The sequence below is a fragment of the Oryzias latipes genome, chromosome 1, assembly GCF_053564925.1.
Source record: "Oryzias latipes strain Hd-rR chromosome 1, Olatipes_Hd-rR_3.1".
NCBI classification, from domain to species: domain Eukaryota; kingdom Metazoa; phylum Chordata; class Actinopteri; order Beloniformes; family Adrianichthyidae; genus Oryzias; species Oryzias latipes.
Genome location: NC_136237.1, coordinates 40,898,836 through 40,925,565, shown reverse-complemented (window position 1 = coordinate 40,925,565; position 26,730 = coordinate 40,898,836). Strand labels below are relative to the sequence as shown.

Genomic DNA, 26,730 nt, shown 5'->3' with positions numbered 1-26,730 from the left:
CGCTTTCCTTTTCTATGCTCGGTATGAACATCCATCTTTGCAAAACTTCGGAGGTTCGCCATAAAATGGGCGGCACCCACAAGGAGCGAAAGGCGGAGCCTCAGAGTTCGAGTCGTCTTACTTTTGGGTAGGAAAATGAGTCGCGGAAAAAACTCGTATCATATAAGAAAAATTGTTTTTTTAGGGTTCCGAAGGTAACAGTTCCGAAGCCCCCTCCCTTGCCCACAAACACAAAGCTACGGTCCGGTCGGTCCTCCGGAGCGCCACACCGCCACGATCGGATCAACAATCGGCATCAGCCACTTTTGATCCGCACCTAGTGACACTAAATTCTCTACAGACTTGACTTTATTGCCCAGTGATGCGATTTTGTTTCTGTGAGCGCTGCTTCTGCAGCAGGAAGAACATCACATCACTGACTGAAAGACAGGAAACAGTTGTGGCGCCCCCTAAAGGAAGCAGCCATGAAGATGTTTCCTTTTCATACCTCAGGCGGTTCTTCAGGGAGCTGACCTCTCGGCTGAGCCCCTCGCTGGCCTCCGTGGCCTCGTCCAGCTCCCTCTGCAGCTTCCTGCGGGAGGCGTTGGCTCTGGTGGCCTCCTCCTCGGCCTCCTCCAGCTGCCGCTTCAGCTGCTTCATCCGAGAGTTGGCCTTCTCCAGCTGCGGTGGGGCGGGGGGCGTCCACAGTGAGGACCAGAGGCAAACAGAATGCAGGCCGTCGCTCGGGTTTCCCTACCTGCTCCTTAAACTGGTCGGCATGGCGACGCTCGTCCTCCACCTGCATCATCACCTCCTTCAGCTTTTTCTCCGTGCGTCTGACGATTTTGTTGGCGGCCGCTCTCTCCCTGGAGGTTTCACACAGAAAGTCCCCTTACAGACCGGAAACGCCGCTCCTCCTGACGCAAACACAGGCAGATACTGACTTGGACTCCTGCTCCAGCTGCTCCTCCAGCTGCAGGATCTTCGCCTCCAGGGCAGCGATGGATGCCTTGAACTTGGACTTGACTGCCCCCTCCAGCTCCGCCAGTTTGGCTTTGAGCTCCTGCGTTCACAGCAAAAATACTTCATGCTCGTCTCATTTGTAATCAACAGTTAAAAAAATCTAAATCCACAACAGGACAAGAGGGTTTGGCTTCCTCCTGCAGGCTCTGGATGAGGCTGAGCCTCTGCGGCTGCGCAGACCTTGTTCTGCCGCTCCATCTGCTGCCGGGCGTTCTCGCTCTTCTGTGCGACGCTGCGCTCAGACGCCAACTCGCCGTTCAGACCGTCCACCTGAGAAAAGGAAGTGAACTTTAGTGCTGAAGCACTGGAGAAACCATGAAAGACTTGCTCTTCCAAGGACGGGCAGTTTCTTCCTCGTTCACCGCGGGAGGCAACGTTCTAAAAAAATAACCTCCCATAAGGTAAATGTGTGAAGGAAGGAGGGTTACAGATGTTTTAAAGTCCGATCATCTTCTGATCTGTTTCCAAAGAGTTCCCAGTGCTCTGTTCATTATGATGATGCTGCTGCTGCTTTTAGCCAAAAATCTTAAAACCTGTGTCGTTTTTGCAGAGCGGCCGTTAGTCACCCACAGCTGAGAGCTCTCTGTTTACACTCTCTCCCACTCGCTTACAGCCCCTCACACCCCCAACCTAAACATTACCGGCGCAATATCAGAGCTGTCCAGCCGTGCAAGTTTAGATCCAGATTCTGGCTCAGACGAGGAAGACAAAGGCGTTCATGGAGCGGTTTGTCATGAAGTGGATGAATCGGAATGGAGTGGAGCAGGCGGCTTGTGACCCGCCCAGTGGATTTTCGATCTTTTTCAAACTGCATTTTTCGGTTTGCTCCTGATTCACAGCGATTGGAATAAATAAATACTCAGAAACACAATTTTGAGTTAATGTTCCTTAAACATGTCCTCCATCATCAGAAAAATGCCATTAGAACGTTAAAAACCTCATTTTATTGGAGCGGGTCTTTAACTTTTGTGCCATCTTGTGGGGTCCAGATGACCCCACTAATGGGGTCATGTTTGTGTTCACGTTTGTCTGAGAAAAGTGTATTTAGGCAGTGAGGAGTTTTACTGCCATAAACATCTGGAATCATTCTCCGTGGATTTCACTGATCACGGTTATTTTTAGAACGTAACTCCTGCAATGAACGAGGGAACTCCGTACTGGTGAAGAGGTAACAGATATATGTGTAGCTGCAGCAGAAGACATAGAAATGAGCTTTTTCATTATTACCGGATGAGAAACAGACGTGAAGGACACAACAGCTGCACAAACTGTGAGAAGTGAGGAGCTGCAGCCCTCAAAGTCTTTATTAGGATTATGATGGGAGAGGATCCATTATTTATTATTTTTTTAATGTATCAGTATATTTTTCCTGAAGATTTGTCTTTGAAAATCATAGTGTTATTTGGTAATTGTTTTATTTCATAAATAATGTTATTTATTTTATTAAAAGGATCATGAAAGAATGAAACTTTCTTCATAGCACCTTACATAACTTTGACGTGATTTTGGAAAGGTTTCTGCTCCGTACCTGCATGTTGGCCTTTCTGAGGCGGTCGTTGAGCAGCTCCATGTTGCCCTGCTCCTCCTCCAGCTCCTCCTCCAGCTGAGCAATTCGAGCCTCAAGCCTCCTCTTCTCCTCCAACAGTGACGACCTGTGGACAACATTTCTGTGAAGTTTTTCTGAAGGACTGGGACTTCCTCCTTTGCTTCAGCGACTCGATGACTGCTAGAGTGAGGAGGCGTCGCAGGAGTACTGACTTCCCAGCAGCGCTGTTGGAGATCTCGTCGGCCAGCTCGTCCCGCTCCTGTTCGGCGTGTCTCCTGGCTCTCTCTGAAGCCGCAAAGTCCTGCGGAGCCACATGATCAGCTTTCAATTCCACTTCAGGGCCAAAGCGACAGCCAGGACAGGAACAAACCTCATGAAGTTGCAGGATTTCGGCTTCTAAGCTCTTGAATTTCTTCTCGTTCTCCTTGGACTGGGCGAAGACCTCGTCCCTGGAGGCCCTGGCCTCCTCCAGCTCCCTCTGGTAGTCCTTCATCTGAGCCTGCAGGAGCACGCAGAGCAGGTCAGAGAGCTGAAAGCTGCAGTTTTCAGAAACCTCCTTCAGGACAGAGACGTGGGCTCACCTGCAGCTTTCGCAGCTGCTTGACGGCTTCATCTCTTCCTTTGTTGGCGGCTTCAATCTGACCCTCCAGCTCGTTCAAGTCCACCTCCAGCTTCTTCTTGGCAGCGACAGCCAGAGTCCTCTGCTTCTTCTCATCCTCTAGCTCCGCCTCCATCTCACGCACCTGAAGCAGGTAAGTGTTTTATCCACCCGGATTTCGGCAGATTGAAACATGCGGGGGGGTCTTCTGAACCTGTTTGACCAGCGCCCTCTTCTTCTCCTCTCCCTGCTCGTCTTTGGCTTGGAGGTCTCGCTCAAACTGGGCCTTCATGGCCTGCATGTTGACCTCCAGACGCAGCTTGGCGTCCTCTGTGGCCTGAAGCTCGTCCTCCAGCTCCTCCAGCTGAGTTCGCATCTCGCCCACTTGCTGCTCCAGTGTTCGCTTGGACTTCTCCAGTTCGTGGACCTGATGGAGGTCCAGCAAATGTGAAACACAAAGCTCTAACATGAACCCACACGGTGATGGGCGGGGCGGCTGTTGCCACCGATTTGAGGCCAAAGGTCACTCACATTTTTGCCCACGTCATCCTTGGAGCTCATGAGATCTTCCATCTCAGAACGGAGCTGCTTGTTCAGCCTCTCCAGCTCCTCTTTGGCCTCCAGGGCCTCCTCCAGAGCTCTGGCTAAGGACAGAGCTTTGGTCTCCTTCTCTCTGGCTTCGGCCTCCGCGCGGTCGCGCTCCTCAGCGCAGCGAGCAGAGATGGTCTTCTCCTCGGCCAGCATCTGACCAACACGGCAGAGTCAAACACCCTGACGGCGGTCACCTTTTCTCTCCACAGGTGGTGAAATTTACCTGATCAAACTTTTTCTGCTTCTTTTCCAGGTTGGAGACGATCTGCCTTTGGTGGTCCAGATCCACCATCTGGTCGTCCAGCTCCTGCTGCAGTCTGTTCTTGGTCTTCTCCATCTTGTCTAAGCAGATGGACTTCTCCTCCAGGCGCTGGTTGGCGAGCTCCACGTCCTTCTGGAGCTTCCTCTTCGCCTCCTCCAGGCCCTCGATCACTCCTCCGTCCTCTTCCAGCTTTTTCTTGGTCTCAAACATCTGCAGAGCACCAGAGATGACGGAGTGGGCTCTTAAGTAATCAGAAGAACACAGGCTCATGTGGTGAAGCTGTCGTTTTTCTGAGCAAACGTAATGCACCGGAGCTCTGAGAAGTATCATGACCACAGGAGGAGTCCGATGAAAACGGTAACACTCTGGCTGCTTCAGACCACAACTGCAGCCAACGACACCAGAGGCTGGGTTATCTTGACCTTTTTGATTTAAAAAAATAAAAATTTTATTTTATCTAAATACTTTTGATCTTCTGTCATTAAACATAAAAACTGCACAAAATTTGCTACTTGAAATTGTGTTTTTCTTAGAGTTTCAGTTTCAATATAGAAATTATTGCGTAATATCATGAAACATTTCTGTAAAAAAAATGGGAAGCTGAGATTCTGCTTAAAAACCCTTTGATTAAACGTAAAGTAGTAAAAAGTGCTAAAAACGGCCCCGGATCTTTACGGGTTAAAGCGAACGGCCTCCTCCGTTGCGTGTCGACGCCTGGTCTCAGTACCTGAGCCTGCACCGTCTGCAGCTGCTTCTCCAGGCCGCGGCGAGCTTCCTCCTCCTCTTCCTGCTGCTCCAGCAGGTTGTTTTTCTCGGCTTCCAGTTGGCGGATTTGGGCGCTCAGGTTCAGCTTTTGCCGCGTTTCCTCCTGCAGCAACTCCTGCACACGGCAGCACAGCGGTGACGGGTCAGTGGGGAACAAAGCGAGAAGCGCTGCTTCCCGTCAGCCGCTTTTTCCTCAAACGCCTCACAAACCTCAGAGTCCTGCAGTTTGCCGCTCAGGTTGTCCACCTCTTTAGCCAGTTTGACCCCTTTCTTCTCGGCTTCCTCCAGCAAAGCAGAGACATTGTCCAGCTCCGTCTAACAAACACAAACATTCAGTTTCCCTTTAAGTGAAGGACGAAGACGGGACGGGGTTTTGTCTGCAGAGGAGTCTACCTGCAGCTTGCTGGAGCGATCGGTCAGCTCGACCTTGGCCCGCTCCACCTCCGTGGCCCTGGCTGTGAACTCCTGCAGCTGAGCCTCCAGCTTCTTCCTCTTGTACTCGGACTCGCTCTTGGTTTGCTGCAGACTCTTCACCTCACAGGCCAACTCCTTGTTGTCGCTCTCCAGACACTGCTTGTTCTTCTCCAGGTTCGCCTTGAACTGGACGAGAAGAAAGACGTGAGTTCTGCTGCCTGTTGATTCGTGACGCTCAGACACGAGCCGCTCACCCTCCTGGCCTGCTCCAGCTGCTCGGACAGCTCCTCCAGAGCCACCGCGTGCCTCTGCCTCATGTCCTGGATCTGAGCTTCATGGTTTTTGGCCTCTTCATCAATGGCCTTCTTCAGCTCTGCCACCTCTTGCTCTCGCTTGGACCTGGTGATCAGAGAACGCTTAGATATCTGCCAAATATTGGAAAGAGTCCAGATCCACCTGAAGATCTGCATGGAGCAGGTACCTGAGCTCCTGCTGGGCGGCTGTGGTATCTAATGTGTCCTCCAGTTCTGTCTTCAGAGCCTCCAGCTCCTCACTCAGGTCCCTCTTGAGTTTTTCGGCTTTGCTTCGGCTTATTCTTTCCGATTCCAGATCCTCCTGGAGCTCAGCTATCTGTGCTTGCAGCTCCCTCAGCTGCTTCAAGGCGTTGTTCTTCTGCAGAGCCTCATCATCACCTCTGAATGACACACACACAAAAAAAGCAAGCATCCAACAGGAATTAAAGGTATGATCATTTTTTTGTTTTACACAAAAATACTGTCGGCACTTTCAGGTCTGAAGCCGAAGGTCTCTTCAGGTCTTCTTCAGGTTAATAGTCACGCGTACGGGGGGTTGACCTTTTCGGGCGCTGCAGGTTTTGGGGTCATCCAGATCGTGGAGGGTCACGCCTGCATTTTAAGGTGTCTCACAGTTCCACTGAGGCTCATACTTTCACCTCAAAGAACGTCATGATAATGAATCTGTGGAGTTGTCTTGTGTGTGTCAAGTGTGTTGTGAGGGATTCATAAGGCTAATTGAAGTTACACGCACTCATGACGTATGGCTGATGCTGTCGTACGGTGTCCTCACGCCTTGTTAGTAGGGTGCAGGTACTGACTCCTTACTGTATAAACGCAAATGCTGCGTGTACGGTGCGTGCACTTATCCCCTGAACAGCACTAATGGGCTCCTTGCGTAGCTCATAGGATTAGAGGGGGTTAAAAAAATGACAGATCCGTACGACACGCCAGCATCTCACCTACTTCTCCCTCACTTATGTGTTGTTTAGGTTCGCCATGACCTGTCACACGCAACATGGCTGCAGAAAGAACTGCATGCGGACTACCTGTGTGCGCCGCCCAGGTTTGACTGTTTTGCCCAGATCCACCCAAAGGGGCAGTTGTGACTGAGTTTTAAGAAGTTTAAGAATCTGTATTCAGTTGAACCGTCCTTCATGTTTAATGAACTGTACAGAGGGAATCAATGAGGTTGTGATTGAAAAACAGACGAGAGTTTGGAGCAGAGAAAGCTGAGGTGGTTTGGACGCCTGGATTTAAAGATCCGTCCACACTGGCTTTGGCAACGCTCGTTCAAGCGACCACTGCCAATGAAAAGTCTATGTAAACGTGCGTGAATCCGCGCTTTGGGCTTCCACGTTCAAAACTCTGATGTTCACACGCTCTACATGCAAAACCTGCGGCAACTGAACACCAGTTGAAAGCTAAAGCAGTTGAGTTGACCAATCAGGGACTTGGATTTGGTGGAGACGCATGGGTAGTGTCCGTTTCCTAAAACAGAAGTACCAGCAGTTTGAAAATAGACCAGGAAGGAGAAATTAATGAAAAAAAGTAAAAAACCTGGAGAAAGATTCACCAGATTTGCACCGCTTTGACATTTCGCACCAAGACTCTTCCAACTGAGAGTACATGTGCTAGTATGGGATACCGTCAGTTCACTGTATGCTCAAAGTGTGTTTAAAAACTAGAGTTCAGCACGTTCTTCAACGCAGGTTTAATAATAGCAATAATACCAGTGTTCACCCTGTGACTGGAATGCCGTGAGTCCAAATCCCGGCCGAGTCATACGCGGGACCCAATGCTTTCCTGCTTGAACATTAAGGGACACAGCGCCACCACTAAATGGTGGCGCTGTGTCTGCAACTCACTGCCCCCCCAGGGAACAGGTCGAATGCGGAGAACATATGTCACACACCTTGGTGTGTGACGGATATTTGGACTTTGACTTTAACAGCGTCAGCAGCTAAATCAGGATCTCTTAGTGTGAAATCCATCAGACCTCCAGGTCGTATTTCGGGCTCCTCGTCTCATTAAAGCAGTAAATTAAAGTTCAGAAATACATTTTTCACTGGAGACAGAAGTCCAGGAAATTCAGGATAACATTTCTCTGCTCTTCAGCATCTATTTCAGCGGTGGATTTTTCCGTCACCGTGGGAGCCGTCGTCATGGAGATTTCACATCTAGGACTCTTGAAGTGGGGATGGATGAACATCCCACGATGAAATGAGTCATGTGCTAAAACGGAGAAGGCTCCTGCCTGCGTGAGGCGGAACAGCAGGAGTTTGTTTGTGCAGTAAAAAGAGGAACACAAAGGAACGACTTAATAAAGAAATATCAAATAAATGAGAACAAAACTTTATTTTGTCCCAAAATGAAAACAAGTACAGGTGATGCTTTTTGTTTTTGTTTGAAAATGAACTAAAAGGATAGATTACTGTCAAAATGAGATACTGAATTCATATGTTTTCTGTTTTTTGCACAACTTTGTTCATGTGATTCATTTATTTCCCCCCATTTAAAATAGTTACCAACTAAAACACTGAGAATGACTGGGATTAATGCTCACCGGTTCACTTTGCTCACTCCTAAACGTAGCTGTTGTTCATTTTCAGGCACATTTGTGCAGAATGATGATGAGACTAACCTGGCGAGTGCAGCCTGTAACTCCTCCTCCTTTTTGGTCAGCTGCACCTTCAGCTCCTCGATCTGAGCCTGAAGCTCAGCTATCTGGTCCTGGAGGTCGCTGGACTCGGCGTCCAGTTTGCGCTTGGCCTTCTCCAGCTCCTGTCGCGTTTTCTCCTCTTTCTTTAGACGCTCTGAAGGGAGACGATTACAAAAGTTACATTTAAACATGAATCATCGTTTATGGCTCTATGGTTTCTCCAACATCTGTCTCTAAACAGTTTTATTTGCTCTGCTAAGCTGACACGAGCTGAAAACTCTTACCCTCAAGATCTACCATCATCATCTCCTGCTTGTTCTTCACTTTTCCGAGATTCTTGGCCTTCTCCTCTTCCTCGGTCAGCTGAGACGTCATCTCTGTGATCCTGTCCTCCAGCAGCTTTTTCTCCTGTTGAATTAAAACGCACAAAAAAGGTCAGATCCACTTCCAACAACCACTGTGTCTCCATGGATATTTAATGTCAATATCCTGCAGTGAAGCATTCTGGGAGACATGCTTTCACGACTAACCCAAGTATGATCTCACCTTTAGAAACTTGGAGTTTTGGTCTTCCAGCAGAAGAATGTCCTCCTCCATCTTCTTGATCTTCGCTTCGGCCGTTACTTTATCTAGTTGGAGCTTCTGTCGTGCAGCTTCCTCCTCATCGAGCTGTTCCTCCAGATCCTGAGGATTCGAAAGCAAACTGTTTTCATAACTAATAGTTGGAGATTTGAAATCCATCTTGCTGAAGCAGACGTGGTCTGTGGTCTCGCAGGTGTTGCAAACAGAGACATCCATCTGAACAGGAGATACTAAACCTGGATGTGGGCCTGCATCTTTTTCTTCTCGTTCTGAAAGCCCTGGTTCCTCTCCTCCTCTTCTTCCACCCTGGACTCCAGATCATGAAGGATCTCCTCTAACTCTTGCTTGCGGGAAAGCAGGCGCACTCTCATCTCTTCGGCTTCAGCAAACAGCTCAGTCTCGGCATGGAGCTGTTCTGCTAGAATGTTCTTCTCCTCCACCAGCTGCAAAAGTGATGGTTACACAATAACTCCACTGACTTTTGACTAAATAGTCAATAAACCCTTTTTTGTTTTAATTAGTCCCATTTCACAAGAAAGGATCTACCTGCTGGTGTTTCCTCTCCATCTCCACCAGCTCATTCTCCACCTTGAGCTGCCTCTCCTTCACCTTCATCAGCTCCTCGTCTTTGGCCTGTAGCTCCTCCTCCTGCCTGGTGACCTGCAGAAGCGGCTTCACCTGGAAGACAGAGGAAACACCGCATGTCTCCAGCAGCTGAACTTCCCCTGCAGGTCTTACTGCTCCACCGCAGCCAGAGCCTCACTTTGGTGAAGAGCCTCCACCACTGCCAGTGTCGCAGCTTCAGGTAGGCGGCGCAGTTTCTCTGGAGGACCTTCAAGGCGCTCAGCTGCTGCTGCTTCTTAGCAAAGGCTCTGAAAGAGGAAAAGAAACCGTGGGAATCGAACCATTTTCCAGAGACGAGCAGACCGTTTCTGAACAAGTTGCAGGTGAGAACGCGTCAATCAGCGGGTACATGAGGACAACAACTTCTGGAGATGAAACTGATTACTTATCAGATTTTCGTAAACCTTTACATCAGGAAACAAGAACAGAAACGCTTCTAAGCTGCAACTTGAGACCTCAGGTGGTTTTTCAATAGGCAGAATATTTAGTGCATCTTTAATTTAAAGCTGGGAGGACCAACTTTCAGATCTGAACTTACTTCCTGTCCAGAGTCAGGAGCAGATATGGAAAAGCAATCAGGTAAAAGAAAAAGTCTTCCTGATGAAGTAAGCCAAACTCCAGCTCCGGTAATGTTCAGACTGAAACCATCAAAGGTTTTCTGCGTTTTTCCTATGAAGCACTTTCAACAGAACTTGTTGTACTGAAAGTCACATGACCCTTTCCTTTTGGCTTCTCCTCCTCCCAACTTGTCAGTTTCTGTGAGATCATCCAAACATTGGAATATTTTACATTTTTCCCTGCAGTTGCCTAGCTGGGCCCTAAAATATCTAAATTCTGAACGTTAGCTCACATGACAGAGTCAAAATCCCAGCTTCAGTGATTGAGAAAACATATGAAACCCATGGAGGAGGGGTGGAGAACCAAACAAAAGAGGATGTTCTCTCAGAGGTTGTAAATTTTACAGAACACCTTATTTTTAAGTAAAACAGAAGTTTTTCTCGTTTAACGTACATTTGAAGGCAGATCCGACACTTACTTGCGTGCCAGGTATCCACGGCACACAGACTGGAAGTAGATGATGATGTCTGTGATCTTCAGGTCTCTCTCCTCCTCCAGATGAGCCAGAACACCAGTTCTAAAGAAGATCTTACTCTGACCGATTCGGTAAAGGTTGGGGTCCAACTCTAAAGCTTGAATCTTAAGACACAGAAATCATCAGAAACGTCAGAAATGTTTCACGTATCCGTTAAAACAAAAGAAGGTTTGAGGCACTACCATTCTTTCGCAGGCTTGTTTTCCATCCATGAATCCTTTAGGGATGGCGTTGGGGGTGAGGATTTCATATCTGTGAGGGAGGAGGGCAGGACTGGTGTGAAACGTCTCCTCTGGAGGAACGAGTGGAAAAAGCCTCATCCCTACCTCTGCCTGAACTCCTGGAAGACGATGCGGTTGGGGAAGCCTTGCCTGCAGATGCGGATCCCCTCCAAAACTCCATTACACCTCAGCTGGTCCAGAACCAGGTGAGGCTCCAGCTTACCCGCCTGTCACAAGATACGCTGGCATTGTTAGGATACAGCACGGAGAGCGTTGACGTCCCTCTAACAGGCGTCCATGTTTACCCTTTTCTCGTGGTTGGGGATGATGCAGCGCACAAAGTTGGGGTTGGTGTTCCTCAGCGTCGCCATCAGCTTGGTGAGGGACTCTTTGTAGAGCTGTCCCACCGTGCGAAACATCCCCTTCTTTGTTTTGTACGTAGCCCCAAAGGCCGTTTCGTTCATTCCCGCCACCTGGTCCAGGCCGACGATTCGGTCAACTGGGGGTGGGAAACGGAGGCAAATATTCAGGATAGAAACTCAACGGAGACGGGGGATTCGTAAAAGCACGGCAGTGGGATTACTTGATGGCTAAATGATGACGTGGAGCTGAATAAAAACTACACCGACCAAACAAGGGCGGGGGGTCTATAGGAACAACAACAAAAGAACTGCAGCTAACTAAGCAGACAGCAGTGAAAGCTACAGGAAAGCACTTTTGTGGATCCTTCTCAACACGTTGGACACTTTGATTCCCGTCAGTATCTAACGTACAACCTGGCCTTCCTGCTCCACCACCAAAGAACCTCTGTGACGCAAAAAACTATCTTTGTACAAAAAGAAAAAAAAAAGTGACACTGGGAGCCAAAAAAACAGAAAACAAGAAAAAGCTGAGTTTTAAACATCACATTAGCAGACTCCGGAGGCAGCTGTCCTTATTTTAACCTGATTCACTGCATACAGATGCATTCAGTCTGTTAGCACGTATAAGGGGATTATATGTAAATAAATAAAGATAAAACATTCAGCAAAGAGTCCAAAAATATTAGTTGTTGTTGTCAAAACCAGTGGATGAAAGATTCAGTGATGAGAGTAAATGTCTCGTCTCAACACTGTTCGTCCTTTCCTTTATTGTTATTGTGTGCACAACGCTGTACTTTTTTATTAACAAATGGTTAAAAACCATAGCAGGAATTGGTTCGGTTATGAACCCAGTTCTCCTGCCTGTCGAAACAAAAAAGGAAAAAGAAAACATCTGACGAATATGTTAATATCTAAACACCAGTTGAATAGTTTGATTTAAATAAAATCCTGACTGTGTCAGGCTTTTTTCAGCGCACGTACCAAATGGTATCCAATTCATTCTGAAACCCCATTTCCTGCTTTTTGTAACAGGGAAAAATAAATTACGTGTGTATTTGTTGAAGTTTGAACCTCAAATGTAAAATAAGCTGCTCTGAGATCAGATGAATTATTATCTCAAAGGGACGAAATGTGTTAAAACACTTTTTACATTTAAAAAAAGCCCATTTGATTCAACGCCCTGATGAAAATGCATGTGGTCATTTATTATTCCATCAGAAAAAGTCACGGATGGCTTAAAGCTCAGACTGATGCGGTGCACGGTCTGCAGTCCAGACCCTCCACAGTGACTCCTGAGTTCAGAGCCCAAATACCGAGAACAACATCTGCTTTCAATTCCCTTCAGCTGGAATTCTATGTAGGAGGCAGGAAAACGAGAAATTCGCGCCTTTGAGTCGTTTCAGTTAAGAACACAGCAGACCAACTTCATCTAACAGAAACACTGAAACACATGGAGGCGCTCAGGTTTGACTAAGGAACGCTAATGACTAAATTCTAGTTAATCAGGAAGTGAGCACTGCTGCAGCTTTTGGGCTGAAACATGGGAGCCATGCAGCCTAGAAGCAAATGGGAGCCACTTCAAATACTTGATGACACACCGGCTACAGGCAGATCTGGGCTAAAATATACCAACAGCCTGCAGATGAACCAGCCTGAAAAGCGTTTATGTTTATCCCCAAAGCACCCCGCAGCGGTGCAGCTTATAGCTCAACCATTGAATGAAACCTGGACTGAGTGAGTGTGATGCCACCCATAGAAAATAGTTTACCTACAGCTCCAACTAAATGAAGTCTACTTTGTCACCATTTTTTAGCGACACAGACGCTGACATATTGGAGCCAGACAACCGTCAGTAAGCAGCGATTGGTCCCAGTCGGTCCAAGTCAACATTTCTATGGCAACCATCCCCGCCAATCAGGAGTGAGCTTGTTGGAAGGCCACACTTGAAAGCGGGCCACACAAAATCTGTCGAACATTTTGAACATTGGACGTGGGGATGTCCGGATAAGGTTTTCTTAAAAAAAATCTTAAACAAGAAAAATGCTAAAAGCAAAAACATGCTGAGTATTCATGACTGGGTCTTACCAATGGAGCCAGTTATTACTAGTTTCGGTTGTTCTTGAGACATTCATAATGTCTTTTTTTTTTTAATCCCTTTTTCCTATAGCTTGCACTTTGTAGACGGTCCCTTGTAGACGTTTCACTGTCGTCTCTCAGTTCTTATTAAAATAACATTTTCAAGGTTTTATAAACATCTTTGGGTAGGTCATTTTGCGTAACGACAAACCAATAAAGACACTTGCAGACAGTTTTAAACGTTCTTCTTTTTTAAGATTTATAAAGCCAGAATCTGTAAATTTTTTACTAACTTCACGAAACTGTCTTCTGCTGCGCTTCACTGCATTAAAATGTCGTGACCCGTTCGTTATATGCAGACTTCTGGAAGAATTTATCTGTAATAACAAGCTTGAAATATGTAGTGCTGATCATAATAATATCCAATTCCTGATCAAGAAGCAAGATCTGATTCTAATCGGGTCTGAAACTACGTGACCGGGCCAGATTTCCAATCACGTCATCGGATCGGGACGTCCCTACCAGCAGGCTCCACCTACTTTTATTGAAGCACCTGATTGGCCAGTTTGTAACTTGAATAACTTGAAAAAAATGTCATGAAAAAGAAAAAACACGTTAAAAAAATGGTATGGTTATTCTGACGAGCAGAATGACTGAGAAGCTGCTGTTTATCTCTCCATAGAAGTCTATGGGATTTTGGCTTCTTGGAGCCAGCGGTCACTTCCTGTTTGGAATGCCGTGGGGGAGGGGTCACTCAGTCCAGTTCTCATTGTCAGTCCAACACTGGTCAGTTCCAGTGATTATTTTGGCCCAGGTCTGCTCATTGATTTCATTCACCTTCCGGCTCATCCAGACATGTGACATTGTCATAAAATGAGGCTCTTTGAATGGTCTGAATCTCTACGACACACAGAGAGAGAAAGGAGAGGTGGAGGGGGGCGGGGGTTAATTCATGCACATCAGAAACCCGCAGGCCTGCGCCGACAAAACACAACTGTTAGTAAGCATGAGTGACTTCATGTCTTACCTAAACAGACAGCTACACAAAGACACACAGAGGAAATGTTCCCATTAAATGGATTCAAGCTTCGGCTGTGTGGAAGGTGGAGGATTACCGTCTTTCCAGAGTTCAGCTACAAATTTGTCAGTGGACTGATGCAGAAGTGTGGCCACATTGTCATTCAGAGGGTCCATGTTCTTCATCAGCCACTCATCTGCTTTGTAGTCAACCTACAACAATAAAAAAAATGTTGTCATTTTTTTAAAGACCAACTCTGATGAATATGTTATTGTATCATTTTTATTATGATGGAGGACATATATAACAAAATGGATTCTTAAAATTGCATTTTGGACTAATCCTTTATTTAAATCAAAATGAATCAGGAGCTGACAAAAAAATGCAGCTTGCAAAAGATCTCATTGCGACATAAATGATATGCAAAGCGGTCCCGCTCTGCAGAAACTATGTCTAAGAAAACATCACAGGTTTGTTGATTAAAAACGACATCATCATGATTAAAAGACCACCGGGAAGGCTTTGAAAATAGATCAAAAGATGATTGGAGATGATCTATAAACACTAATAAAAAAGGTACATTCCTAGAAAAAGAAGAGTTTTTTCTAAATGTTTTGACTTTTTTTCTATGAAAACAAAATCAAAAACATGAATCTTGATGTTTTGGAGTTAATCCCAAAAGTTTGTAGTCCAAAAGTTTGTATGAGCTGCTTCCCTACAGCACTAAAGGGGGCCAACATCTTCCTCCAGGAGGGGTTGGGGGCAAAAAAAAAACAACCAAAAATCAACAAAAACAGACCAAACTTGTAGCAAAGGCCAGGAGTAGAAACAAAGTTAACGCCAGATCTTTGTGCAAGAAAATAACTAATTAGTAATAAAGAGTTAATTGGTCTCCAACCTTTTTCAGGCCATGGACCAGTTTAATGACTGGTTCAATATTTTCATGGGCCGTTCTGTACGAAGCTGAAGTTCAATTTTACATTTTTTTTTAGCTTCCTGTTTCCCTTTGAGGGTAAAGTTTATCCTCTGTAAAATATCTGCAGTTACTTTAAACTTTATGTGTTCACTAGCTTTCATGTAGGAACCTTCTTCTTCATCTGTTTTCTCTTTTCCGCCCAAAGAAATGTTCTAAATACGTTTTGTTTGTTTGATAGCTTTGCTAGCTCAGAAGTTTCAGTTTAGTGACGCGTGACCGAGCAACATGTCATCCGTCAAGAATGAGTTGGATGTGGTGGAGAGAACGCAGCAGTTTTCCAAAATAAAACTTCCTTCAAAATAAGATAAAAAAAATAAAACCGCATGTTTTTTTTTTTTTTTTTTCATTTTGTCCGCGGCCCGGTACCAACTGTCCCACAGGCCGGTACCGGTCCATGGCTGGCGGGTTGGGACCATTGATATAGAGCATTAAAATGCTCCATTAAAATGTTGGGAAAAATCCTTTCAGGCAAACAGTAAAGCCACAGACTAGACACAGATGAGGGGTTTTTTTCATTCAAAAGGAAAAACAGCATACTTTGCCAGCGTAGTGGATGATGCAGAAGTCGGCCTGATCCTTGAGCTGGCGGGGCCTCTGGAACTTGGCATGAGTGCCCTGCTCCTGGATCAGCTTGTCAACAAAAGTCTTGTCTGTGGCCTTTGGGAACCAGCACTCCTCATCCAGCAGAGCCAAAACTCCAGGAGGGTTTGCCTAAAAAAAAAAAAAAGAATCCAACAGAGCTTTGGTCTCATCATCGCCAGCAACAAACAGTTTGTGTTCGTAGGACACGTATGAAAGCCTTGATCTGCAGAAACAGGCATGTGTTCAAAAGACAGAACATCTAAGACACTTTGAAAAAGCTCGACTGTCACGGACCGGCCTCTCGATGAGGTCGATGCAGGGCTGCAGGTCCAGGCCGAAGTCGATGAAGCTCCACTCGATGCCCTCCCTCTGGTACTCCTCCTGCTCCAGGACAAACATGGTGTGGTTGAAGAGCTGCTGCAGCTTCTCATTGGTGTAGTTGATGCACAGCTGCTCAAATGAATTTAGCTAAGACAAGGCAAATAGACACAAAGGAAGAGGAGAAGTCTTAATGGAAGAGACCGGAATCAATAAGAAAACTTTAAACATCATTTAAGAAGGCTGAACCAACCTGGAAAATCTCAAAGCCAGCAATGTCCAGAATACCAATGAAGGAGGCGCCCTGTCGCTTAGTTCTGTCCAGAGCTTTGTTGATGCGATGGACCAGCCAGCGAAACAGACGCTCGTATGTTGCTTTAGCCAAAGCCTCAACAGCAAAATCAGCCTGGAAGACACGAGACACGGGGAAAAAAAGGTAAAGTCAAGATGATAAAGGTCAATGTTCAAAGTTTACTTCATATAAGCTACATCATTCACCACAGAAATCATGTCAAAATGACACCAAGGAGAAAGAACGCCCAGATCTGAACAGACACCTACCACAAATACTAAAAAAACTCACATTTGTGGTTGTGAATCAGGTTAAAAGTGTGTTGTTATAATTCTGCTACCCCGCTTACTGGTCAAGAAAAGCCGCACATCTTAAATAGTTTCTTATTTGACATCAAAATGAGACAAACCTGCTCTTTGGTCTGTGCTTTCTGGACATAATCCCGTCCCACTTTGATCCGGGGTGTCAGGATGGCTCTGGTGAACTCCATCACGTTCATCCCCAGCAGATGGCACAGCTTCTGCGTGGCTGGGAAACCAAAAAAGAAAAGAAAAAAAAACAATCAGATCCTGTATCAACATCGTCAATCTGGTGCTCTGCTTTCAATTGAATTTTGGTTTTCAGGTTTAGGAAATGAAATATGACTGGAAAAGTCACATTTTTCATTTCTGGAACTTGTGGAAAAGTGTGGAGTTAGAAGGAAAATAAACTATTCGTCCCAATAAAACAACAACCACATCTGCTGTGGTCTTGAGTGCTGCTTCACTTCTCTGGCACTCATTCTATCGCTCCATCTCCCTCTTTCTGTTCCAAACTGTGCAGGCATAGCAAGGCTGCGCCCCATTTCCTCCAGCAGTAAATCCTGTAAGTGATGAAGCTTAATGGCAGATTGTCAAGAGTCAGGAAGAGGAAAGACATTTATCACAGCTAGCTCTGTTCTGTGAAGTGCAAAGCAGAAGGGAGGCATGAGCGTAATGGAGGAGAACTGAGAAGGTGGAGAACAGTGTCTTAGCCAGTCTGGGTTAAGGTTAAGAGGTTAAACACACAGTGCGAGGTCATGGTTTTGTTGGGGACGCCTACCAGTGTTATCCGGCATGGAGGCTTGGTCGGTGTTTCTCTCCTTTTTGAAGACGATGTTTCCAAACTGAAGCACAGCGGACACCACCTTCAGCATAGCTGTTCACATCAGGGAAAACAACAATTTCAATCATTTTGCCATTGGTTGCTTTTTGCTGACAGAGTCATTGAAGCGTACCGATGATCTCCTCGTGGCCGAAGCTCATGATGTGCATTGCTTCCATGGTCTCGTGGAAGTTGTCTTTGTCCTGCTGGCCTGGGATTGTGAGGTTCCCGTTCGACAGGAAACGGTACTGGTTGAACCCTTCCAAAAGCAGATCCGCTGTGGACGGAAAAATGGAGCGAAAGCATCTTGTAAAAATAATAATAATAATAAACTTTACTTGTATAGCACCTCTCAAGATAAAAATCACAAAGTGCTTCACAGTTAAACACGGTAAAACACAGAATATAAAAAAGAATTAAGAAAAATCATTTGTAAAAAGATAGGAAACACTGAGTCTGCAGATCTGAGGCTGAGAGGAAGGGAGTTCCAGAGCGATGGAGCCACTGCTGCAAAGGCTCTGTCACCTTTAGTTTTTATCTGGGATTTCTTAACAACCAGCAGACCCTGATCACATGATCTCAGGGACCTGCTGGGAGTGTCCGGCTGCACAAGGTCTTTTATATAGACTATTAAGCTTGGCTATTAAGAGCTGTGTATGTTAAAACCAGGATTTTAAAATGGACACGGAAACGGACAGAGAGTCAGTGCAGCTGGATCAAATTAGTTAAAAGCCTTTTGCAGCAGTGTTCTGGACAACCTGGAGCCGTTTAAAGATTTTTTGCTTAAACATGTGAAGATGGAGTTGCAGTAATCAAGACGAGAAGATATAAAAGCGTGGATGAGCATCTCCAACTCAGAACGCGGCACAATTGGACTCAGTATTGCAATGTTTTTAAGATGATAAAAACACGAATGAACAAGTGATCCGACATGTGAGTCGAGGGATAAAACGGGGTCCAGAGTCCCCCTGAGGTTCCTGACAGATGGCTTGATGGAGGAAGCAAGTGGACCGAACCACTGGACTATCTGGGGGAGGCAACTATCAGTACCACAGACTAGGACCTCAGTTTTAGCTTCTTGACTGAATCCAGACGCCTGCGTAAAAGGATTTTTTATCTGGACGTGTTGAAATGTTACCAACTGTTTTAGTGTGAAAGGATCAGGCCAAGAAATGTAATATTGCATGTTATTAATGAAATTAAGCCTGTTTTTCCATAATAAGATAAAACAACAACAACAAGATAGCCGATTCGTCATACAAGCAAAACACCTTTAATAGTTCTGGGCAGATAACTTTGCGTGTTTCTCTGTGTAAAAACCCATAACACCTGCCAATGCGAGGTTCAACAGTTCAAGTTTTGACCGGATACTTTATCTAACAACATTCTTGCAAGTAAATGTTTACTTTGGTTTAGAGAGACGCCAGATCGGTGAAGTGCTTCAGCTTTCAGGTTACTCACATCTGAGATGTTCCCCGGCTCCTGCCAGCAGCTGGTAAAATATGTGGAATGTGCGCTCATCTTTGGCTTGTCGAATTGCTCTGGATTTCTCCAACAAGTCTGTCAAAGAACCGTCAGGAAAACAAATCTGGTAGATAAATACGTGAAAAACTTTACTTTGTTTAGGCAAGGCTTGATTTGATTGATGAAGACTTCAGGAACGCTTCAAATCTTGCTTTGTTAAAAAAATCCTCTAAACTTCATCCTTCTGCCATTACCTCAGGTGTTCCCCTGGGATCAGTCCTGAGGTCCCTTCTTTTTGCCATTTGTTTACTTCCCTTTGGCCATGTTTCTCTAAATAAAACATGCGCTTCCACTGTTATGCGAATAACACCCAGCATCCCATCTGCAGCCTTCCCAACTCTTTGCTCGTTCACTCCTAAGCCTTAGTCCACAGGATTCTTCATTGACTCTCTCTCTGTTTTTCTCTTGCCTCAGGTTAAGGGTGTCATCCTTTACAGGGGAATATCCTTTCAGTCTCACACCAATAATATCCACCTACACAACATGAATTGTCCTCACCCATCCCTTCCCCCCACACCCCACACACACCCCCACATACCACTGCAGTCCTCCTCCACAGTCTTGTTTAGATTATCGCAACTCGCTTCTCTATGGCTTCATCACCAGAAGCCCCCTCCATTCATCACATCACTCCGGTTTCTCCAGCAGCTCCTCTGGATCACGGTTCAGCTCCATATCGACTTCTAAATCCTTCTCATTACTTTCAAAGCCTCCTTCAGATTTCTCGAATCTCCTCCGCATCTCCGCTCCCCGTTTTCTCGGATCTGTCCATCAGGCTCGCCTCACCTCCACGGGGAGCAGAGCTTTCAGCTGCTGTGGAACGACCTTCCCGACCTCACAAATTTAACTCTTTTCTCGTCTCATCTGTTCAAACTTACTTTTAATCAATACAGCAATGTCTCATTTTAACCTGTCCAGTTTTTGCACTTAGGTGATTTGATGTTATTTACTGTTTTAAATGTTTTCTACTCCAAGAACCAGCATGGCACCTTCAAACAACATACAGGAATATTTTTTTTTGATTAACCCCACAAAGATTTAAATTTTCTGCAAAAGCCTGAAGAAGCACAACAAACATTTTTTAAATGGCCAGGAATGCAATTTCTATTAGGAAAAACTTTCATTTACAGGATACAAGTTTCAATATTGGCCCCGACAATGTATCCAGTGACATCGAAGTTGATCCGGATGAATTTCCCCTGCAGAGATCAACACAAAATAAAGACAAAATGAACACGCACACGAAAAGAAAATTAATAAAAAAACACTGACACCTAGAAGACATGACAGAAGCTGATGAAGCAGAAAAATGCTTCAGAAAAAAGTAATATTTCAAATCATAATTGCAGGGCTGCATGGCCTGTGGGTGGGGGGCGCTCCCAACCTCCAGTGACTGTGAAGCTGCTATAAAACCCTCACAATTTATTGTTCTGGGCGCCTGCGGGTGACGAACAGGTCGATGTCATTTTCTAGAAGTATCAACAAATACATTTCTGGATCTCCTTGACAACGGAGGTTTTTCAGTTGACCCCGCCCACATTCCTCATATGTTCACATCATATGTTTGTATTGTATGTTTCAAATTTGTATTAAATGTATTAAATTTACACAATATTCCAGTAAAAATGTGCAAGCAATTCATTAATTTTGGCACCTTAACAATATTTTAAATTCTATAAACTTAAAAACAAACATTTTTCCCAAGCGGCTCCCCACTGATGCTGGAGGTGTTAGGAGGCGATAGATTGAAATCCCTTGTGAGAGTTTATATTTAGCAGAGGGTGCTAAAGGGGAATTGGGGGGCAGTTCCAGATGGCGGCCTCTTCCTGAGGTCAAAGGTCAACATAACTTTGGTTATGGTTGTAGACTTAACCTCGCGGCATGTGTGTGAAATTTCGTGAACAAGTTTATCTTTTCCCATATGGTGTCAAAATGTGAAAAACCACAATATTTCATCAAGCTGTGGGTCCTGCGGCTATCCCATAATAATTTCAAAATGTCCTGTGAATATCTCCATTTCTCCTGCAGTGATGTCTTTTTGTTTCGTTTTGTCAAAAAATACATTTTTACCGGGTAATTAAAATGAAAGAATTCTTAATTTCATGGTGAAAAACTACCATAAACAGATGCAAACTACATCATCAACTGTGGTTATGAAGTGGTTAAAGGTCAAAGATGATGCTGTGACAGAGGACACCACCAAATCCCAGACATCAGGAGGAACCAAAAGGAGCCGCTTTCGTGGGACTGGACTTACGAAACGAGATGAGTTGTCATTTTTCACAGTCTTTGCATTCCCGAAGGATTCCAGGATGGGGTTCGCTTGTAAAAGCTGACGTTCCAGTTCACCCTTTGAAACAAACAGAACACACAGGCGCTCAGCGCATAACACCAGGAGGTCAGTACAGGAAAGTGACGGAGAACGGAGCTTTAGTGACTGAAGGAGCCAACATGCAAAGCCAAAAGACATCCAAAGCCAAAGACGAGAAGATGAAAGAAAACATCGCGTTTGGATTTCCTAAAAAGGTGGAAAAAAAAACAAAAAAGGGAAAATGAACTTTTTCAAAAATTATAACCTGTATTTATCCAGACAACAAGGGACGCTATAATAACAGGAATCCATAACATTCAATCACATTTTTTGAGTATTTTACTTCCAAAGGTCCAGGTTGTAGTGTTCATATGATCTAATGTTTACAAAATAAAAATAAAACAAAGACAGTTTTTTTCTTTACAAAATAACATGTTGAGCTTTTTTTTAAGTAATCTGGATAAAGTGATTTAAAAAGCAGTAAATCCTCGTTCAGATTGACAGTCGTCCTCTCAGACGTTTTTTTCTTCCCTCTCCTAAACCGGTTTAGCACCGCATATTAAAAAGCTAAATAAATGAGACGGCATGTGGAAAGCTGTTTTGACAGGTGTTTCCACAGAGTTTCCATCTAAGCCGCTGTGGGATTCGTCATGAGCGGGGAATCCGGCGCGGCCGACAGGAAAACTGTTTCTTCAGCTGCATTATTTGTCTTCTGGTGGCGGAGAGAGACATTTTCCCATTACGACAGAAATAACTCCACAGGCTGAGAGTTTAAGTAAAGCCTGTTTCCACAAAGTGAACGGAGGAATCAGCATCCCTCTCTGGATAACAGACACTTAATGCGAGCTCTTGCAAAACAGCATCATGGACAACTTTTTTATTGAATTTTGCAGCTGATGGATGCAGAAAGTGCACCATCTGAGCAGCTGAGAGGATTTCTTTGTTTTTTGAGGTGCGGCTTCAGTGGTTGAAAACTGTTCACTGACAGCCGGCACTCGTCCGACGTTCCTGCTGAGCACGTACAGGGAAGCGTTAGGAGCCACTTCTCTGCTGTAAAGTGAGCATGTCAGAAATCTGACAACTGACAAAACTGGCTGGCAGCGCAGCACACAGCTGCTGCCTGGCTTTGATAAATGCCTAAAGGGCTGATGTCTATCATCCAGACACAAAGCTGCTATATTATTAAAAAAACAAAATCATCTACAGCATTTAAAAAATAAATAAAAAAAATTTAAATGCAAAGAGTGGAGTTTGCCAATTTGTGCAGCAGGACTCCAAGGCAGATTGACCGCAGTGAAAAAAGATCAGACGCCGTTGACCCAATAAATCTTTTGGGCTGGAATTGTGTCTGAGCTGCTCAACAACATCTGCTTAGAGGGTCACAGAGCCAGACATAGAAGAGACATCCTTTAGAAAAGCAAAAATCCTGGGAAGGAACCTCACAGAGAACTGATCTGGGCAAGATTTTTAGGCAGCCAGAAGGCTAAAGGGATTCTGCACGGACCAGCGATGAAAATCTACGTCCAAAGCTCAAATAATAACCTTCTATATGCTATTAAAAAGAAAGAAATGAACAGCAAATATTCAGTTATAATATACATTTCTTTGGGACTTCATAATTGTAAAATATTAAATAATCTTATATAATAATCTTGTATCACTTTTGCTTCGGTTTTTAGTGACCCACAGTTTACATGTAGTCTGTGTAGCATTGTAGTGTTTTAGTGTGGACACCAAATACTGGAAAAACAAAGGCATACGTCCAAACAGCGAACTAAAATTAGGATTTAAGCTTCTGAATTCAAACACTTGGGTTCTCATTTTATTTACCAAGAGTTAATTAAAAGAACTGATCGCTTCGAATACTGATGTGATCAATGGATGAGGCTAAATAATGGAAAAAGAATCAGATAAGAGAAATACAACCACTAAACGTTATGTCATAAGGAAGATCGGGTCCTCGTCGGTACCCAGCTGTTATCAAAGATCAAAGATGAGACAATCTAATATCCTCCAAAACAAGCAGCCATTGGTGAGAACAAACAGGTCATGCATTAGATCAAATCACAGCCAGTGGGTAAAGGTCGTGTCAGTGAAAAGCATCTATCGAGTAAAAATCAGAGCTGAAAGTGAGTTATTTTGTCTAGCAGGCGGAAACAGAATGAATCCTGCAACCCGTTTTATTTTGAAAGAGACGAGGAAGTCGGGATACTGCATCCTACTCACATAAAACAGGAGTCCGCTCTGTGGAATACGATGAGATTCAGTTGTTAAAAACATGTACAACATCGAACACAAGAACAGCAGGTGAGAGTGGATCATCTCTGACATGAATGCAGAACATGTGAGGAATTTGACTGTCATGAGCAGCAGAAAACCTCAGAGACGTGGTTTTCTGCTGAAGAATCTTTCTTGTATTTGTATTTAACATCTGACTGACACTGAACTTCAGTTAGTGGGTGAACTGGGACACAGTATCTGAGAGCTTAATAATCACAATCTCTTCTGATTATCCGCTTATCAAACGAGGAGTTTTGATTCAGCAGCGTAAATAACAATAACATCAACACCAAAACTATAGAACAGGCAACATGTGACGAAGCTAAAGAGGATAAATCATCACAAACAAACACAAACGTAGAACAGACATTTGGACAAACACAGGAAGAAAAATGAATCATGCAGTTTTCCAAAATGTACTTACGACTCCATTTTGTGCCTATCAGAAAGAAAAGTTAGAAAACATTTAATCAAAATGTAAAATAGTGTCACTCTAAATGCAGTTAGAGGCCAAACAAATACCTTTTAAGCTACGGAGTGAACAGGAGACCAAGAAATAAGTTTAGTTTAGAAGAAAAAACAAGTGGAAATGTAACCACGAACTATTTTCTCCTGGGGTTTTAAATTTAATTAATCAATATTTTTTGTTCATTTTGAGTTGTAGCAATTAACAATGGCAAAAAACATCAAAAATAAATATTAAACAATAGATTACAATTTTAAAAATGTAAGAAGAAAAAAACAGCAGCTAAATTTGAAGCCCTGGGTTTTCCAAGGTTGCAAAAACTTTCTTTCTTCACGTGTTTATTACGTATTTGAACATAGAACAAAATATTAAAGTGCCTTACTAATAAAGTTTTATATCAAAAACCTTGAAACTTGCCTGTTGTTTCGCTGCTTTGGGGGATTCTGGCTGTTTGTTACAAATAAACAAAAGTAAACACTTAGAATGAGAACACAACAACCACACATACACTGAAACATCTCATCTGAGTTTAGATTTTTTATAAATCTAGTTCGATTAATCAAATCTGCAGACAAATAGTTGAAAAACATTTTGTCTTTAAATATAGAACAGTTTTTTTCTGTAAAGCATTTCTGTAAAGCATTAACTAATAGTTTTTAGTAGATTAAAGACAAAAATAAGTAATTTTAAAGAAAAACTCACAGGAATGTTGTGGTCTTTTCTTCCTTTGTGGGACGATGCAACGTGAGCCAAATACTGGATGACCTTTTTTGTGTTTTCTGTCTTGCCAGCTCCTGACTCGCCTCTGCAAACGAAATAAATGATTGTCAGAATGAATTCCATAACTTCAGCCTCCTGACCATAATAATGGTAGAATCTGTTTTCTTTAGCCTGAACACACAATTAGTAAGTAGCATGTCTGCCAGTTAAATTAATTTAACAGAGTACATTACTTCTATTACAACACAAATGTGATTTTAATGTGCTGAAACTGCTCTAAAAACATGTCACAGCATCAGATTTCACAGCTTTAACTTTTGGCACATTTCTTCCTGCTTCGTCTTCCACTGACCGAGCAAAAAGACATTTTCCTAAGCCTTCTAAGCCTCTTAAAGCTCTTGAAGCAGCAGTGTAGATTTAGAGCATATTTGCGGTTTTACACAAAGTGCACATTTGCATGCAGTCAGTGCATGGGAGAGATCCTGCTCTGCTTTCCGATGGAGGTGCAGCGTGGCCGAATACAGAGACGGCAGAGAGCTGCACCAGTCTGATTAACTACTGGAAAAGACGAAGTATGATTGCATCAGAGTCTCTGCTGTTGACCTTGGACTGCTGGATGCTGCATTCTTTAAACACTTCACTTAACCAGAAGAGCTTTCTGAATGGGAGCCAGAACCACACGGTAGTTTGTGAGTTTCCTTATGGTTTTGTGTGTTACGTTTTGTATGCATAAATTACTAAAAAAAAAAGCTTCTGGATAAGTTAAACAATTTGCAAGTTTTCTTATTTGTATTTTGTGGGGTTTAGTTTGACAGTGTGTGACTGTTTTTTAAATTTACATCACAATTCACATGTTAGTTTTCATCAACAAACTGTTATTGTCAAAAAAAAAGAAAGCTTTATCCTCATCTGTAAGCTGTGCCTCAACTTTGAAAGGTAAATCACAATGTTATTTGTAGAAATGTTTGTTTTTTATTGAGTACAATTAAAAATCCATAAGGAGAGCAAAGGATTTAAGTGTCTTTTTTCTGCAGAGACATTTTTTTTTTTACTAACATAATGGAAATCATGCGGCTCTTGCTGTGTTTTTGTCAGTAAGAAACCGGACCAAATGGCTCCTTAAACATCAAAGTGTGTTAAATTTTTGTCTTTCTATAACGTTTTTTTGTTGCAATTCTCAATTTCTGCCCAAATTTTGGACTATTTCCCGTTTGTAAAGAACTAATCCTTGTAGAAATTGCTGGTAAAAAATATCCCCTTTCATGGCTCTTGTTTTTACCACAGCCTGTACATTCTAAGAAAGCATTTTAGAAGTGAAGATACATGGCGTTTATGCAGACTTTTTACTACTTACGTGCAAAGAATTGACTGGTCCTCTCGATCTGTGGGACAGAATGAAGGCAAACATAATAAATATACTTTACATCAACTTACAACCATAATCAATGTGCAGAAAACATAGTTTATAAAGTATTTCCTCCTTTGGAAGAATCCCAGAAAATCCAAAGAAAATCCTAATAGACCTCCAAACTGAATTTGACCAAATGAACAAACAAAAAAACATCATTAAACATTTCATTGACCTGACCTGCAGGGAAGAATTAAACTACAAGACGTTTGCCTCATTTGAACTGATTCTGCATTTCCACAACACACAATCACACACTTTGACTAACAACTGCAAAAGAAGGATCATATGACCAGGAAAAAAGCACAACACAGCAGATTGTTTTTGCCGTGCTAAAAACAATCTGAACATTGGTGATTTGAAGATGGGACCATTTTTGCCTATAAATACCAACATTCTGCTAACGAGTATCTTGTAAAACTTACAGAGTGTAACCTCAAGGCCACATAGTAAAAATAAAAAGCACTACTGTCGTGGAAAAGCAGCACTTTTGTTCCCATCAGAGCCTGCGGCGTGGTCACACTCTTCGTTTAGCAAATTACAGTAAATCAATAGGAGTCCAAAGTGTTAAAGATCAGCTTCAATCTTGGTCTTAAAGCCCCCGGTGAAAAAAAACAAACAA

General features: G+C 43.8%; 1 protein-coding gene across 6 annotated transcripts in view; it reads right to left on the bottom strand.

Moving 5' to 3' along the window:
* Nucleotides 1-26,730, bottom strand: part of LOC101165692 (myosin-10) — a 49,101-nt gene that overhangs the window by 1,848 nt on the left and 20,523 nt on the right. For 2 of the 6 annotated variants that reach the window (XM_011478025.4, XM_078947985.1), the window contains exons 4-44: nt 26,055-26,082; nt 24,683-24,785; nt 24,398-24,427; nt 23,939-23,953; nt 23,461-23,478; nt 21,181-21,273; nt 20,059-20,122; nt 18,861-18,959; nt 17,533-17,676; nt 17,358-17,453; nt 16,687-16,805; nt 16,239-16,391; nt 15,962-16,135; nt 15,623-15,796; nt 14,207-14,321; nt 10,959-11,152; nt 10,759-10,880; nt 10,615-10,684; nt 10,376-10,536; nt 9,479-9,587; nt 9,262-9,393; nt 8,952-9,158; nt 8,680-8,817; nt 8,418-8,541; nt 8,116-8,287; nt 5,660-5,872; nt 5,433-5,577; nt 5,158-5,364; nt 4,975-5,079; nt 4,727-4,879; nt 3,961-4,209; nt 3,678-3,890; nt 3,361-3,573; nt 3,130-3,291; nt 2,919-3,047; nt 2,761-2,849; nt 2,531-2,654; nt 1,183-1,272; nt 924-1,042; nt 737-845; nt 488-660 (exon numbers count right to left, since the gene is read on the bottom strand). In XM_011478025.4, coding sequence (XP_011476327.1) covers nt 488-660; nt 737-845; nt 924-1,042; nt 1,183-1,272; nt 2,531-2,654; nt 2,761-2,849; nt 2,919-3,047; nt 3,130-3,291; nt 3,361-3,573; nt 3,678-3,890; nt 3,961-4,209; nt 4,727-4,879; nt 4,975-5,079; nt 5,158-5,364; nt 5,433-5,577; nt 5,660-5,872; nt 8,116-8,287; nt 8,418-8,541; nt 8,680-8,817; nt 8,952-9,158; nt 9,262-9,393; nt 9,479-9,587; nt 10,376-10,536; nt 10,615-10,684; nt 10,759-10,880; nt 10,959-11,152; nt 14,207-14,321; nt 15,623-15,796; nt 15,962-16,135; nt 16,239-16,391; nt 16,687-16,805; nt 17,358-17,453; nt 17,533-17,676; nt 18,861-18,959; nt 20,059-20,122; nt 21,181-21,273; nt 23,461-23,478; nt 23,939-23,953; nt 24,398-24,427; nt 24,683-24,785; nt 26,055-26,082 — 5,347 coding nt within the window. The remainder of the gene's footprint in view (nt 1-487; nt 661-736; nt 846-923; nt 1,043-1,182; nt 1,273-2,530; nt 2,655-2,760; nt 2,850-2,918; nt 3,048-3,129; nt 3,292-3,360; nt 3,574-3,677; nt 3,891-3,960; nt 4,210-4,726; nt 4,880-4,974; nt 5,080-5,157; nt 5,365-5,432; nt 5,578-5,659; nt 5,873-8,115; nt 8,288-8,417; nt 8,542-8,679; nt 8,818-8,951; nt 9,159-9,261; nt 9,394-9,478; nt 9,588-10,375; nt 10,537-10,614; nt 10,685-10,758; nt 10,881-10,958; nt 11,153-14,206; nt 14,322-15,622; nt 15,797-15,961; nt 16,136-16,238; nt 16,392-16,686; nt 16,806-17,357; nt 17,454-17,532; nt 17,677-18,860; nt 18,960-20,058; nt 20,123-21,180; nt 21,274-23,460; nt 23,479-23,938; nt 23,954-24,397; nt 24,428-24,682; nt 24,786-26,054; nt 26,083-26,730) is intronic. The other 4 variants (XM_023954141.2, XM_078947986.1, XM_078947991.1 and 1 more) reach the window with 4 other exon arrangements.